Source organism: Rattus norvegicus, chromosome 3 (assembly GCF_021556685.1).
Source record: "Rattus norvegicus strain SHRSP/BbbUtx chromosome 3, alternate assembly SHRSP_T2T, whole genome shotgun sequence".
NCBI classification, from domain to species: Eukaryota; Metazoa; Chordata; class Mammalia; order Rodentia; family Muridae; genus Rattus; species Rattus norvegicus.
This window is the reverse complement of record NC_141536.1, coordinates 33,344,481-33,361,400: the sequence shown is the minus strand read 5'-3', so window position 1 is coordinate 33,361,400 and position 16,920 is coordinate 33,344,481. Positions and strand designations below refer to the sequence as shown.

Genomic DNA, 16,920 nt, shown 5'->3' with positions numbered 1-16,920 from the left:
AAGAGGGCTGGATGAACAGCAGTCTCGATCTGCCTGATCATGAGAAATTCCTTCTACTGTAGCAATCCTGGCAGGAGTTAAGACCAAAGAGAGACACTGTATCCCTTCCTTTGGTTACTAGACTATTGAGACAATGGTCTCCAAGGAATTAGAATTTCTTAAGAAATTTCACGCTGGAGAAACAGAAAGGCTGAAGGCCTGGTGCTGGTCAGAGGAGGATCTTGTTTCTCAGGAAGAGATTTCACACGGTTTTAACAATTTGCAAGATGTACCAGAAGCAGAGACAATAATTGTCAATGATGGGTGGGGCCATACCTTGACAACAGCAGCTTAGTTACATCCCTCTTGCCTGTTATTTAAACCTAAACCTCACGCACATACTCCAAAGATAAATTTGGGGTCACTGAACCTCCTTGCTTGTTCCTCTTCCCAATGTGGTCACACTGGAGAACCATCTCTCTGCTTTTCAATATAACTCATCCTTCTAAGTGGTATTATTGATGGCAGTGGCTGAACGTAGCTTGTTAGGATCAAACGTCCAGGCTGGTACCCTAAAAACTCTAGCAATGCCTCCCAGTTGTTAACTGATCCTGTGTCCATGCACTCCTTGCGCTGTGATGGGTCACACTTTCAAACTGTGAATTGGAACCAATTTGTTTTCCCTAAAGGTGCTTCCTGTTGGTGACGAGGATAAGAAACATAAGAGATACAGGTCCAGAAGGATGAGAGTCTGAAAAGGGAGATGCGAGTCTGGCATAATATTTCTGCCTCTTTTCTTTGGATCAGACTGCTGATTTACGACCTCCTGTCTAACTTGCATCATCCCGCTTCAAGGCTGAAGGCACAGAGATAAGTCACTGTCCTTAATCTTTTCTCTGAAATTGTCTTGGGTTCCAAGAAGAGCAGGACTGATCCATAAATACCTTTGTGACAAGGTCTGACATTGTCCCCAAGTAAGTCTGTAGAATGTCCCACCCCAGGATGAGAATGGTTATGAAGAGGCTGCAGCACTGCCTGCAGATCACCTTGCTCGGGACCTAGCTGGCCTAGTTTGACGGTGCTGCCAGATGTACTGAGGACCTTGGTTTCTACAAACACACACACATGCACATGCACACACACGCGCACACGCACATGCACACACACGCACATGCACACACACAGCAATATTATAAGAGTATGTTTTCGTTTTAATCCCAAGTGTGGGGACATGGGGCTGCTTCACAGCAGCTGACTGTGATTTGCCTCGTGCTCTAGCAGGGGTGTGATTTTGCCAGGGGCAGATAGTTTCTGCAAGTGTGTGATGTTTAGAATTCTGGGGACTTTCCAGAGGATATATAAATGCTATAGCCCCAAGAGGCATGTGGATTGTTGGATTTTTTTTGGTTGGATGCTGTTGGTTGCAATTTGTTACGTAGTTATGTGCAAATAAAAAAACCTTAAATATCCTGATAATGAAGATCAAATTTTCCAAGGAATTTGATCCCCTAGCCAGCAGGAGCAGTCTGATAGCAACACCTCCTTTTCCCTCTATCTTTTCTACCCTATCTCGTATTACAGGGTTGAAAGCCACAAGTCTGGCTACAGCCAGTACCCAAGATTTTTTGCACTTTAAACTTCAGTTACAATTGCTGGAATCCAGATGGATCAGGGAAAGGATCAGGAATCAGAAAAGGCTTTATCAGAGCAAGCTGCTGCTGTTCTGATCTATTCTGCTTACGCCAGCAGCAGCTCCATGCCTGGCGGACTTGGCTCTTAATAAATATTCCTTGAATTCATGAATAAAATAATGAGTTACAGAGCCAGATTTCAAGATGCCTGGCAGTCTTTGCTTCTGTATTTCTCACTATCAATTTGCTTGAATGATTTCACTGTATTGATCTGCCATCTTCTCTCTGGGGAAAATGTCATCGCCAGCACTATGGAAACAGATCTAGCACGTCAAGAGAAGTGACATGTGGCCCAAAGAGTTAGATCGTTTGTACCCCACGCCAAACCTTACAGAGGTCTGGTCACAGACATACTGGCATTTATAGAAAAGGGAGGCAAATGGATTGCCTAAGTCACTGGTATACTGGACATAGCTATTCCTCTCTGTCACTCTGGACAGATGTCAGAGCATCAATCCTCAGGGACACCCAAGATGGCCTAGGTGGGACAACAGAGCTCAGAGGTTGCTGGCTGCAGTCTCTGGGTTCTCACCTGTCTTAGTCACTGTTCTATTGCTGTGGAGAGAGACACCATGGCTACTGCAACTCTTCTAAAAGAAAGTGTTATCTGGGGCTGGCTTACAGTTTTAGATGTTAGTCCATCATCATCATGATGGGGAGCATGGCGGCATGCAGGCAGACATGGTGCTGAAGAAGTATTGAGACTTCTACATCCTGATCCACAGGCAGCAGAAGAAAGCTTAGGCCAAGCATGGGATACTGAAACCTCAAAGCCCACTCCCAGTGACACACTTCCTCCAATAAGGCCTTACTATATTCAACAAGGCCTTCTAACCCTTTCAAATAGCAAGCCTCCCAAGTGACTAGACATTCAAATATATGAAGCTATGGGGGCCATTCTCATTCAAACCACAACACCATCAATAAAACAAAGAAACCTAAACTAAGGGACCTGAACTAGCTGATTAGCACATGTACTCTGTAGAGACTTCTGTTCTACAGAGGAGCCTAAAAGATGCCATGGGCAAACACAAGGCCAGTCAGGATCCAAGGGTGGAATGAAAGCAAGACAGAAACGAAGGAGCAACACTTTACTCTCTCTAAGCCATAGAGAGTTCCTTCTCTATAAATGGATTCCATATTACTGAATTTCCAGCAAAGAAAAATCAATTTCTCTCCCTCCCTTTCTCTCTCTCTCTCTCATGCGCGCGCGCGCACGCGCACACACACACACACACACACACACACACACACACACACGGGAATATATGAGTATATATATTCTTGTCTCATGTGTGTATGTGCAGGCACATGTGTTCTATGGCACAAGTGCAGAGGTCAGAGGACATCTAGTGGAAGCCAGTTTTCTTTCTCTGGGGATCAAACTCAGGTCACCAGTTCTGCAGCACATGATTATGTAATGAGCTCTTTTGTTAGCCAAAGGAAGTTTTTCATACATAAAGGAAGTTATTGAGGCATGGGCTTTTGTTCTGTTTTGTTTATTAATTCTTTTAGAACTTATACAATGTATTTTGATCACATCCACTGGTCCCTAGATCTACGTATCTTCTTGTCGCTTTGAGACAGGCTCTCACTATGGTGCCAGGCTGGTCTTCAGCACTTAAGCTTGAGTGCTCACCACCACCACCCCACCACCACCCCATCCCTGACCCCATCCCCGCCCAACTTTCTTAGTAGCCAGGAACACAGGTTTGGCCCACCGTTCCTGCCAAGATCCAGGGATTTTTGAGGACTTGCACTTTTTCCTGCACACATGTTCTTTGACCACATACAGACATCCAATATCAGAACTGCTCTCCCTGTGTTGCAGGCAACCAGCCGAAGCTGCACCCAGGAGAGAGCAGAGACTGGGGCAGGGTGCGGTGAGCTCACTCACCTGCTTGTGCACCTTGGTAAGCTGCTCCAGGTTGTTCTCCAGGAAGGAGATCTTCTGCTTCTGGGCGGCACTACCCCCTCCATCGTCGCTGTCCAGCTCCACACTCTGTGTCCACACATGATAGTTAGTGGCATGACCCACTCCCCATCACCTACCCAGTGTTCAAGACACATTAATGCTCTTGAAAAAGAAGCATCCTAGGGGCTGGGGATTTAGCTCAGTGGTAGAGCGCTTACCTAGGAAGCGCAAGGCCCTGGGTTCGGTCCCCAGCTCCGGAAAAAAAAAAAGAAAAAGAAAAAGAAAAAGAAGCATCCTCAACCCCACTAAAGGAGAGTCTGAAAGTGAAAATGAGAGTGAAGAGCTCTTGTAAAAGTTCCCACTCAGGGGACTTCCCGTACATTGCCCTGCTTTCCACTGAAGTGTTGTGAGGAAGTTATTTTAGGATGCTGGAGTAAGAATCTGCTTTTGTACGCTGCACACATATTTCTCTCTAACGAAATGTACCTCTTCCTTGCAGATAAAGAGATTTCTCTTTTCAAAAGAACGAGCTCACAACTTATTAAGAAGATCCACTGTGAAAATAAGCGTAAGACTCAAGTTCAGCTTAGCCATCAAGATCAGATGAGAAATTACCCAGCCTGTCAGCCAGAGTCATTGTTGTCACTGGGAGAGCCTAACAGCTTCTGCTTGTCTCTTAAACACCCAAAGCTATGCAGCTCCTCACTGAGTCAGGCTCGGCCCCGTCACAGCATCCAGGTGCTGGGAAAATCCTTCGGATTTATCAGATCTTGAAACTGGCGGCAGTTCCACACTCTTGACAAGCAAGGTGCCACAGATAAATTAGGAAATGCATGTGGAGACACAACCTGACATTCAAAAATAGCAAAGCATGCCTGTCTCGTGTGACGGCAGAAGAAACCATCCTTCTCCAGCAGGGTAATGGTTTCTGCCGTCAACTCAGCATCAAACAGGAACTCTCAAACATGCTTATGCATCAGGAGCCCAGGACACTTATTAAAGGCAGAGTGCTGACCCTGCCTCCATCTCTGATTCCTCAGATCTGGGGTGTATTATGTATCTAAAATTCCCAGGTGATGCCAATGTAGCTGCCAGAGGCCCATGGGACAGAAGTCTAAAAAGTAGGTCATCCTGAGGAAGTTTTACAAAATGAAGTCAGGGGGACTCTGATTCCACCTCTTAACCCTTCCTCTGCGCAGCACCTCCCTTCCCCTGAGGCACAGGGCTGTCTTCATTGGTCTTCTAAGCTCTCACCAGGTGCCCTTCCTGCCCATCACATCTATACTGGCCTCATCCTGCTCGCTGGTGCAGGGCCCAAGGTACTACGTGCTTCGGAGAGTGTGCTCCTCGGACAGTAACGGGCCACTGCCACCCAGGCTTTGAAATTTCCCAGGAGCCTCTGCCTTTCTTTGCCTTTTGCATTACCAAGATTTCAACCTGCTAGAGCCTTGCTGTCACAGGTGCTTGCCAACTACACGCTGTTTCCTGTTGAGTTTGAACTGCACTGTTCAGCAACCCTTTTAATCCATCCCTAGTAGATTCTATGCAGAGCTGGCAGAATCTTATCTCCCAGGGCTCCACCTTCTCTTCCCTCCTCCCCCGAGGGCATCAGCTATCAAATATGGTCTCTTTCCCACCCCGTCCTGGAGTCCCCTGCAAATGCTTCTACCTTGACTCTCTCTGTACTCAGGAAAATCAGTGCTTTCTCTTTACCAAGTAGGATATCCATTCGTGCTGTTAATTCTACCCCGCTCAGACCTGCTTCTGTCAGCCACTCCCCTTTACTATGTCCGACTTTTTCTCCTTTGCTCCTTCCAACTCGCCCACATGCACAAGTGCACACACGTGTGTTCACACTCAGACGTGTATATGCCTTCACTGACATTTGCGCATGCTTTCCTTAATGCCTTCCTTCAGTCTCCCCATGCCTCTTCTATGTTCACTCTTCTCAATTGCTGACCTGCTGAGTCAGCAATACAGAGACCACCCCACCTCCCCGACCCATCACATGATTCTGAGATCTTGCAGACTCATGCCCACCCCTTTTCAGTTCCGCAATCACACCCAAGCCTAAATGCACACCTGCAGTGCAGTCATTCCAGAACCTTCTGAGGTGGTTTGAGAAACAAGTACAAACTCAACCAATACTAACACACACACAGTAGACAAACATGAGGCTCGCCACCTCTCTTCTGTACACTGTGGGGCCATGCTGTCTTCTGACAAGAATGCTGGACTTTTCTAGCCCAAAGCAGTGACTTTCACACAGCGGGGGCCAGACAAATACACGTCATTTTTAAATAAAGGCCAGTCAGGGATACAATTATAACTTCCTTTTGCTAAGAAGGAAAAATCAGATGGTAAAATATTCCTAAGTCAGCCTGAAGCACATTCTTTTAATAAGGTTTTCTGGCATGAGGCAATTAATTTTTAAGCATAACCAGCCTTAATTTGAGCAAGTGATATTTGAACTGAAGACGATGCCTCACGGCTCCAACTTCCCTCAACTGGTTCAGAAACGACAGCACTCACCTTTTTCACCCGGGTGGTCAAGTCCTGGACGAAGAGTTTGCGCAGGTTGTGAAGAGTCTGGAGTTCTCTGGACTGGAGAGATTTTTCACAGTCAGTGGGGTGATGATGGACTGAACTGGTGCTGCATTTGCTCTAGATGTCGTTAGCTCCCAGCAACGCAGGAGCTGCCACTGATACTGTTGGTACCGTCTGTGCCTTGCCTACTCTTCAACTCACATGGTGCAGGAGCCTGGGAACTCCAGCGACTGGCTGTAAGCCAGGACACAGCCAGCTCCTCTACTCTCAGTGGAGTCAGACAAAACTTCCTAGTAAGTCACCTGCCAGAATGGGGTCTCCTTTTGGTTTTGGTTTGTTTACTTCCTGTATAAATATTACATCTCATATCAACATGCTAAACCAAAAGGTGACCATGGTTCATCTGCACTGGCTGGCATTTCCCATGATCCTTCACCCACCACTGACCCAGTCCACAAGTATGTTTGCCTCACATCAGCAGCTCAGGGATGAGCAGTTCTCAGACTCTCCACCTGGTGGCACTGGACAAGTCACCTGAACTTCCTGTGAGGCTCCTCATTTTTGAAATGAAGATGAAGAGAAGTTGAAATCTCTTAGGACGATTTCTGGCCTCAGTACGATGGCTAACATGATTCATATCCTAAGAGCTGGCAATTGCTAGCTCCTTCTTCACTTCAGATTACTTCTACGAATGAACACCTAAGACTATGAGTCAGGAGACAAGCCTGGTGAGCTCTGGTAACAAAACCAGAAGATCTAAACATTCCTTCTATTCAAGTCTTTGTCTCCAGACAGACAGACATACATACACACACACACACACACACACACACACACACACACATACATACATACATACATACATACACACACACATATTTGTATATCTGTATAGTTTTATATATAAATTTTTGTTGGGATATTATTTTCTGTAGCTCCAACTGGTCTGAAATTCATGCCCATGTACATACATAAAGTCAGGTGCTGGGAGGTTTGAGAGAGGGCACTGGACCATCTGGGCTGGAGTTATACGTGGTTCTGAGCTGCCCTGTGTGGGTGGTGGGGAACGAACTCAGACCTTCTACCAAAGCAGTAAGTGCTCTTAACTACAGAGCCATCTTTCCAACCTGGTTCCTATATGGTTTTTACATGAGATATTAGTTTCATGTAAATCAGTTCCTTATAAGTGAGGAGGAGACAGAGAACCGTCAGTGTTTTCATCTATATAAACTGACATTCTGTCTGGGGATGACATTTACACAGGCTTCCATTAGAAAGGTGAAACAGGACCCAGAGTTAAAGAAACACTAAGTTCCTTGGAGTGAGGTTCTCTGCTAATTTGAGACCTTAGTACTAGGTTCAATTCTGTGCTGAAATAAGAAGCAGCCAAAGCCAAGTGCATCCTGGGACGGGGTAAACTGGTTTCTGCAGGAAGCAGAACAGGTCTGGAATTATGACTAACGCGCACAGTCCCATCCCTGAGTGAGCCGCCTCTCACAGCATAGAAGGGCTGCAGGACAGTGCTCGCCAGGTCCACACTGCCCTACACCCCAGCCGGAGGGAGTTCAGGTCCAACATCCCTTAATGTTCACGAATGCACTGCATGCTGTTCCCCACCTCAGATCTCTTATTTCTGCCTTCCCTGTGATCACAGTTGATACTTTATGATGAAAAGTGCCGCCATACAAAGGGAGGCAGGAAGGCCTGACACCCCGCCTCAGAGCCAGGCCTTTCCTTGGGACACAAATACAACATAAAGCTGGCTCCTTCCTCTCCCTTTGAACCGTTTGGCAGGGGCAGTCAAAGGCACTTAAGGCGGTTTACACTGCCCTCCTTTGGCAGCTGTCACTTGGGTCCCTGCAATAATGCTCTTTCCTCCCTTGCGTTTGTCATTATTTCTACATCCTCCAACTTCCCTCAGGTCTCTTCCCATCCAAAAGCTACTGACTTCCATGCAAGACCTCAAGGGTAAGCTTCCTATCATGGTGGACACCGAGGCTAGCACTAGGGAGGCCGTAGGTATGGCATGAGGTAGGTGGGATCAGGAGGAAGTGGTCAGTGTCCTGCCTTCGATTCTCAGAGTCCAATCTGAGGACTCTGTGGGCAGCATCCTACCCCTCCCCACAATACTCAGGAGGCAGGGAAGGCTGTCCCGGGAGGCCTTGAGAACAGAATGTACAGCCACAGACAGCAAGAGCCTGTCTCTGAAGAGTATCTACAGCTCAGCTTGGGAGGAATCTGAGGCTGAGGACAAACACTTAAGTCTAAAACAGCACACGCTGCAGGAATCTAGTTCTGGATTTAAGGGAGGGCATGAGGGTAGTGAAGGAGAGAGGAAGAGGAAGGGGAGTCGCCCCATTACTGGATCTGTCCTTGTGTGGGGGATGGCTGGGCACGTTCATAAGTGGGGGCAGCCTGTGAGAGCGAGTGTGTGTAGGCACAGCCAGATTACTAAGGATATAAGGAAATGAGCTTGTGGGAGGAAGGAGGGAGAATAACTGAGCAGATAATAGAGCTTCTGAGGAAACGTGCCACTTAATACATATTCAAGAACCTAAGACAGCAAACGAACTGGCTAGCCCTTTATTTATCATGTTCACAGGGATAGGGACAAGGAAGGGTAGGCGGGTGACAGTGTGAGTCAGGATGCAAGTGGGGAGAGACAGTGGGTATGGTGGGAGTATGAGAGTGTGTGTGTGTGCACGTACGGTGTGTGAGAGAGAAAGAGTGTGTGAGATTGTGTGTGTGGGAAAGAAAGTGTGAGCGTGTGTGTGTATGTGTGTGTGTGATTATATGTGATAAAGTGTGTGTGGGTGAGAGAAAGTGTGTGTGAGAGAGTGTGCATGGGAGAAGGTGTGTGTGGGAGAGAAAGTATGTAAGTATGTATGTATGAGAAAGTGTGCTTGTGTGAGAAAGTGTGTGTGAAGAGATTGTACATGGGAGGGAGAGTGTGTGTGAAAGTGTGAAAGAATGTGTGTATGTATGAGAAAGAGAACATTGTATGTATATGTGGTGTGTATGTGTGAGAGGGATTGTGTGTGTGAGAGGGGGTGGGGGCCCATGAGTGTGAGTGCTGTGTAATAGTGTGAGCTATGGCTGTGACTGAATGGGCATATGTCTGAGTTTACTGAGCATCTGGACATATTGGTCAGTAAGTGTGAGGAAAGGTGTGAGAAAAGGCAAGCAAGTGTGAGTCTGAAGTATACAACAACTTGTGTAAATGAGCAAAATATTTTTGAATAAAAAGATTACTAGTGAGATGCAGCTGTGTGTGCATGTATAGAAATGTATATGAACATCAAATGGACAATCAGGGAATGTGGCCAAGCCCAGAAGACACTGCAAAAGTGAGTGTGTGGTGTGCTGACAAGCCATATGTGCAAATGCATGTGCAAGCTTTGTATGAGGACAGCAGAGACATGGAGGCAAACAAGGGTACATGGGTGTAGGGGTGCACATGGGCACAAGCAGAGAACATTGGAGTTATCGCACATCCAGGATGGCAGGGATCTAGTAAACTTTCAATGTTCAATATTTTCCTGCAATTCTGTAAGAACATTCAGTTATGCACTGCAATGTTCTATTAAACTATGTAGATGAAGTGACTTCATGGCTTTGTGTCTGTTTTCCTTATAAATTTCACCCTTGAAAAGTCCAACATCCCATCAGCGCAGGTGTCTGACCCCTGTCCCAAAGGCTTGTGTCCACCTTTCTCTGAGGAGCACTTTGTACTGAGCCAGGGGCCAGCATGCAGCCTCAGTTCCAGATGGGAGTAGCCATCTGCCTACTGTCTGAGTCTCCAGGTTGTTGCGGACGGGCTTTGCCCCACATAGACTCCCATGACACATGAGTGGGATCAGAAGGTGCCGCTGAATTTACACATGTGCAAGCCTAAACACATTTTCACTGTGTTATGCTGTTAGGGTGGTTTGTGATAAGCCACAGCTGTGACGTGTGACCAAGCTGCTACCCTGCACAGCCACCAAAACCAAGGCTGCCAGGGGAAGCCAATGGCTGTAGGCACAGCACAGTAGCAATTTCAAATACTGAGCCCCTTCAGAAGCAAACAGGGTCTTCTGCTTCCCCACACACACCCCACAAGGCACCTGCTCTGGCACTGTCCTCGAGTGCCTGCTTTCCATCCCCCTTCACTCAGGTGCACACGGATGTCCCTGTTGCTGTCCCAAGTTACTGCTCCTGCACGTTCTTCCCGTCTGCTCTCCACATCAAGGTCAGCATCTAGAGGACAAGACCTCCCTACTGTGTGAACTGATATGCCCAGGCATCTAGACAAGGGCCTGCCTCCATAGGTGCTTGCTAAATATCTGTTCAGAGTTGAGGGGAGTCACAAAGTGCAGACACTGCTTTACAATGGAGCTCAATTCTTATTCAAGGATTTCAGGATTATGGCACTAATAACTAAGTATCCAATGGATTAATTCTGTTAAGAAGTAATTCTACAAATCCCAGTCTGCCACGGAATGTTTCATGTCTAATTGCTATACAGCAAAGGTGTGCGCAGATAAGAATTGTAGAATAGACAGTTCAGTAGATAACAAACAAATCAGGCCTCTGAGAGTGAGCTGAGTTGGGAAGTGACTCACCACAGTCTCTTCCAGTCCCTTGAGGTCCTCCCTGGCTTGCTCTCTTTTGTCATTGAGCAATCTGAGAGACAGAAAGAAATCATGAGCTACCAAGGGAGCGCTCGAAGCGGAGCAGATGCAGTTAGCACCTAAGGCATATGAGCAAGGCTAAGCAAAGAGCGACCCAAGCCACTGCTGCTTTCAACACCAGCTGCTGTCAGTGGCCCAGCGGGAATCTCTGGGGCTCCACTAGGGCTGGTCCTCGGGTCCTCCCAAGGATGAGAAGTTGGGGAAGATTTAAGGCACTCACAGGAGCTTCTCCAGCTTCACTTCTCTCTCCTGGTCCTCTATTTTCAGCTTGTTATAATCAGAGCTGAGCCTCTCCTGTTCCAGTTGCAGCTTCTGATTCAAACTGAAATTGAGAGGAAAAAGCAATATATTCCAGGTCAGCTTGAACTTCTGAGTCATCCGCCTAAAGCTCTGGTTCTCTTCCAGCCCCATTAGTTCTGTGCAATAAAGGCAACAATTCGGGAGGATTTTGAAGGATCAGAGAACAGCCTCACAGCTTCTTCTCTGCCTGAGTGAAAACTAATTTCTGGGGAGCAGCTCGGAAGCATGAAATGAAACAAAGGCTTTGTGGGTGTATTTATAGTTTGTTTGTGTGCGAGGGCTTCTGGGGATATAATGACATTGGGAAGAGAGAGAGAGAGAGAGAGAGAGAGAGAGAGAGAGAGAGAGAGAGCGCACTAGTGCACTAGTCCCATTATACACATTCTGCTGCTATAAACCAGAGAACAGCTGTATACTCAGTAACTATTTGGCCATTTCAACACTGCCCAACAAGGGTCGGAAGCCATCTTCCACGGACAGCAGCCCACATGGAGCATCCCTTGGTCTGTTGAACATTCAGACAGGCTTGAACAGTAAGATTTTGTAGAGACGGAAAGTCAGCATCTGGTTGTGCTGGGCAAATTTATGTCGATTTGACACTTCAGTCATTTGAGAAGAGGGGCTCTCAATTAAGGAATTGCCACCATAAGATCTGCCTGCAGCCAAGTCTGTAGTTTTGTTTGTTTGTTTGTTTGTTTGTTTGTTTTTTGATTGATGAATGATATGGTAGGGACCTGCTCTCAGAAGAGGTGTCATCCCTGGGCTGGTGGTACTGGGTGCTGTAAGAAAGCAGGCTGAGCAAGCCATGAAGAGCAAGTCAGTAAGCAGTACTCCTCCATGGCCTCTGCCTTAAGTTCCTGCCCTCGCTTCCCTGGATGATGAACTGTAAACTATTTAAGTTGAAAGAAATCCTTTCCTCCCCGAGTTGCATTTGCTCATGGTGTTTTCTTACAGCAATAGAAATTCTAAGACAGGAGGGTCTATTCTACTTCTGTCCCACGCCAGTGCTCATAAAACCATTTAAGAGGCTGAGACCTCAAGACTGTGTAAAGGAAGACAGAAGCACGAAGAGCCCAAGTCTAGAAAGCTCCCCGCGAGGAACTCATGCGCTGGCGTTCTTTCTATCTCCCCTTCTTTCTTTCCTTCTCTTTTGGCAGAATGTCTTGAGGGAGATTAATCATAATTGTGTCGAAGAGAAGCTCAAGGTGCGTTGGAATGGGACAGGCACAGGAGGGCCTGCTGAGACCAGTCCTTAGGCAGGCTGCACAGAGCCGGCACGCCAGCTAGACTCCCGCTTCCCTCCTCCTCTCCTTCCAGATGCAAATACTCTTGCAAGCAGCTCACATACTCTGAAAAGATTTGGATCAGTAGCCTGGAGAATTAAACGCTTAGCTCCAGTCTGATTCCTATTTAGCAGTGTGACCTTAAGTAAATAATTCAACCTTGCTTCCTATATCTAATTCTTCATCTATAGAAAGTAGTGGTGGTGATGGCAGGAGGAGGGTGGTGGGGGTGGTGGAGGGGGTCTTGCCCTAGAGGCGGGGAGGGGCCGTGGGTGAAATTCTATTTCAGTAGACATGTTTTCTTTGTAATAGTATGTCTTTTAGGGGAGCATTTAAAAGGCTATTCTGCAAAGGGGTTCAGAGACTGCTGTATCAGAAGGTGTACTATGTAAAGAACATAAAGAACCCCAGAATAAGAGCCCCTAGAAGGGAGCTTTGCAGCTGAGGGACTTGTGATACAGAAAAGGAAAGGGCGTTGTGGAGCAGGGGGCAGGATGTGGTCGCAAGGTGACATCAGAGTTAAGTTGCAACGCTGTCATCCTGAAAGCAGCCAGAAGGCACATTGGCATCCCCCGAGCACAAACTCATTCTGGCGCAGGCCTCTGAGAGGGGCGCACAGGTGACCGGTGGCTACAGGTGCGTGATCTGTTGGGCTAAAGAGCAGCAAAGCCAAACAGCTTCTCTGGAGTGTTTAATTCCTGGGGGAGGAATAGTCTTGGGCTTTTTCTTCACACTTTCGTTTAGTCTCTCTGGCTCGTGGGCATGTATTTTCCAATACTGAGTCACCCCTGAACTGGCTAGGGTGATATGAAGGGGGGGCTGGGCCTGCATGCCACCTGCTATACCAGAGCCTCAGCGGGGGTGGGCTCCAAATGGGAGAGCAGACCTCAGAGGCAGCGCCACCTGGGCAGACCAGAGTCCAAGCACAAGGAGACAAGGGCCCCTGGCCAAAAGCCATGTCCTTTAAGTCTGGCTCACGAGGTCTGCCCATGCCCACCCATGTCCCGTGAGCCCCCAGCCAACTCACTCCCGAATCTCATCAATGATTCTCTGCTTCTCCTCAATCTCATCACGAAGTCTGGACAGCTGCTTTTGGTGCGCTTCCCGGTGACTCTCCATCTGCTGCTCCAGAGCCTTCTGCAAGCCAGGCCAGGAGAAATGTGGCGTCAACTAGCTGGCACTCTACCCAGTCAGTGACAGGCCCTGGATCCCCATTTACCTCCCTCAGATGTTAAATCCCAACATTAAGGGGATTTCTGGCTCGTGTGCCCAAGCTCCTGGCCTTGTTTCATTTGCACAGCAAAGCCCACAGATCTGTCACAAAACTGAGTGGGCCCTAAACGCAACCCAGCCCAACAACAGGAGAGAAAGTTTGCCTTTGCTCTTCAACCTCTCACTGCAGATATGTGGTTTTCCCAGCCGGGCCAGTCAGAACACAAAGACATCAGGGCAGCACAGGAGTATGCAGAGACATTTCTGGTTTCTAGCACAGTCCCATCAGCATCTTGTGACTACACCAGCCCCCTGAGAGCCACTTGGAAGGCCAAGTCATGGTTCCTCTCCTCTCTCTTATTGACATACAAGGTCTCGGCACATATATTCCCAGATGTGCGCACAGCAAACAAACGAGCACTCACCTTCACTTCCTCAGCATCCTGCAGCCTCGTCAGGTGCTCCTTTTCCTTATCTTGGAAACTGACTTCGTGCATTTTTTCTGTTTCGAATGGTAAAAAGTGGCTGAAGTTTTAACTAGCAGGACTCATTCCCTGAAGCAAAAACTCAGAAAACAAAACCATGACGACACAGTGCAAACACCAGGCAGCTTGTATGAGAGCAGCACTGGTACCAGCATGGAGGATGGGGAGCCCAGCAAACACCTGACGTCTCAGGCTGACCTCTCCTGTGACCTGTGCTGAAACTCGGACACCACGGGGATTACATCACTGGTGGAGAACAGCCAGGGAAAGGAAGGGGCTACCTGGAAACAGGCAACCCCAGAACTGCTTCCCAGCTGGCCTCCGGGAGCAGGCCCTGAGGATACAGACATGATCATGTCTTGCAGATTATAAAGCTGTGAGTGTGAGGTGACATCTGGATTCATGTCACTGGTGGAATTCCACAAGGAGCTAATTTACCTCCCAGGAGTAGCTGTTGATTTTCTAAGAATCTGGAGAAGGAAAACACACTAAAGATGAAGAAAACAAGGGTAACAGAAATATATTCTAAAACTTTCTGAATTCACCAGGGGGCAAGGCTGTTGCCATCACTTCTCTCTGCACTCATGGGGCTTCCTGAGCATGTGTGCAAGGGCAGTGCGCTGCATAGCTGGGAGGGGGGGTAGCAAGTGCCCTTTGGGCGGTGACATCTGATTCATCATTTCTCTAGTCTATTTTACTTCATTTCAGGCCTTTCCTCTGTTTATATTTCCCTTCAGTGGCCCCAATGCAGCCAACATACACAAGACGGGAAAGTGCTTTTCTTTTCCAGCATTAGGTGGTGGCATGCTGTATGTTCAACATTCACTCCTTACACAAAAATAAAGTGTTACAAAGCTGTGGCAAGGCGCTTTCTTCTTAATTTGCCTCTAAACCTGATGCAGCATGTATTTATCCAGTAAACAGCTTTACACGAAAATAAAAGAGATGGAATAATAACATCATCAATCCTACTACTCATCAAAGGGTTTTTTTCTTATATATTAATTTCTAAGAATACAAGGATCCATTTACCTTCAGTAACTGCAATAAAGATTTTATCCTAACACTGCATCATAACCATGGCCACACATACGCATGTTCTGTCTCCGACATGAAGACCGATATTCTATTAAAGTCTATTGAACTTTTAGATATTTTGTGTGGTTTCCTTTTCTTCTCTGTATTCTTGCTTATATGTTTCTGGCCTAAAGCTCTGTGATGAGGGACTGGGGAAAAGGGTTCAGTATTTAAGAGCACTTGGTGTTCTTCCAGAGGACAGAGTTCAGGTCTCAACATTCACGCCAGGTGGTTCACAAATGCTGATAGTTCCACCTACAAGGCTCTGAACACCCTCTTCTGGCCTCCTCAGGCACCTACACACACACACACACACACACACACACACACACACACACACACACACACCATCTTTAAAAATATAAAATAAAATTCTGCAATAAATGTTTGAAGTCCGAGGATCAAACGGCCTGAAGAGCCGTTATATCATTCACATCGTTCTATAAAGAATTGGCCTTCATTTCAGCCTTCTCTGTGTGTGGTTGGTCTCCCTCCCCACACTGCAGTGTTCTTAAACCCTGTCCTGGTTTCTGCATGTCTGATGGCCACCCTTAATTTTTGCTTCTGTTTACCCACAATTATTAAGTGTTCCCTGTGTGTCAGATACCACACAGCTAAGGGAAGAACTTGTTCAAAAGCCCATGGAAGGGCACCACCCACAGGGTCTGCCATAAGACAGAATTTGCATTTCAGAATCACCCCCTGGGATTCAGCAAGGTGACCAATCCAGAAAAGACGGCAGTGAGACCCCGCTCCAAGGCAGTCCTAAGAGACATGAGCAGCACCAGAGACAAATCTGAAAGCCTAAGGGACGAGCTTTGCAGAGCAAGAGGTCAACTGGGTTGGAAGGAGAGGATGCTGGCCAAGTCAGCTGGGTGGACAGAGGGAAGCTGGGAAGCAGCAGACACACAGGGGTAGCTTTCAGTTATGTTGTAGTTCCTGAACAAAACCAAACATCAGAACTCAGCCAGCTAGAGGCTGGCTTCAGCCAAGTGTTTGACACCTGCAAAGGAGTCAATATTTACCTTGGGCCCGGAGCTTGGCCAGCTCCTCGCTGAGGGAGTCCTGCGACTCTTCCAGCTGCCGCCTCTTCTGTTCCATGTTCTGCATGTAGTCTGTCAGAGACTTGATCTTGGCTTCATGCTGTGAGTAAGAAAACAGACCGGAAGGAAAGGTGAGTACCCAGCATCTGGCTGTGCCGGCTTCTCTGGAGTTGTCCAATAGGACAGGACAAGTTAGAGACCTCGCCGTGGAACGGCTCGTTTTCTCCTTTGCCTGGGACTCAGAGCTGAGGACCCAGGGAGTTCTCTGTTTCTTCCATGTACTCTGCAGCTTGCTTCCAGATGCTGTACAGCCGTGCCCTTGTGTGCTTCCACTTCATGTGGAGACCAAAGCCTGCCTTGGTTTCCTTCATGGTAAATGCTGAGTGGCTAGTGGAGTAGCTTGGTGTTAGAACACCTGCCTAGCATGGATGATGGCCTGGATTCAAGCGAAGCACCACAAGGAGGGAAGAGGAGGACAGGAAACAGCCAGGGCTGAAGGTCTCACTCTTTGGACTTGTACCTATAGATTTTAACAGCACATCTGCTCTTCCTCTGTCCCCCTGAGACAGCTCAACTCTGCTCATTAGAGACCTTGCACCTCAAGGTTTCCTCCCTCTGGAGAGTGTCCTCTCTGCCGGTACTCTCCTCGCATGCACACAATGTCCTCCTGGCCGGCTCCTTACCAGGTTTCGTCATTTTCTCACAGCCCCTGGCT

At 47.5% G+C, this 16,920-nt stretch overlaps 1 protein-coding gene across 2 annotated transcripts in view; it reads right to left on the bottom strand.

Moving 5' to 3' along the window:
* The window catches only part of Kif5c (kinesin family member 5C), a 153,655-nt gene that overhangs the window by 22,751 nt on the left and 113,984 nt on the right, over nucleotides 1-16,920 (bottom strand). For both annotated transcript variants that reach the window (NM_001107730.1, XM_087651556.1), the window contains 7 exon segments: nucleotides 3,568-3,672; nucleotides 6,118-6,189; nucleotides 10,737-10,797; nucleotides 11,026-11,127; nucleotides 13,416-13,525; nucleotides 14,026-14,102; nucleotides 16,188-16,305. In NM_001107730.1, coding sequence (NP_001101200.1) covers nucleotides 3,568-3,672; nucleotides 6,118-6,189; nucleotides 10,737-10,797; nucleotides 11,026-11,127; nucleotides 13,416-13,525; nucleotides 14,026-14,102; nucleotides 16,188-16,305 — 645 coding nt within the window.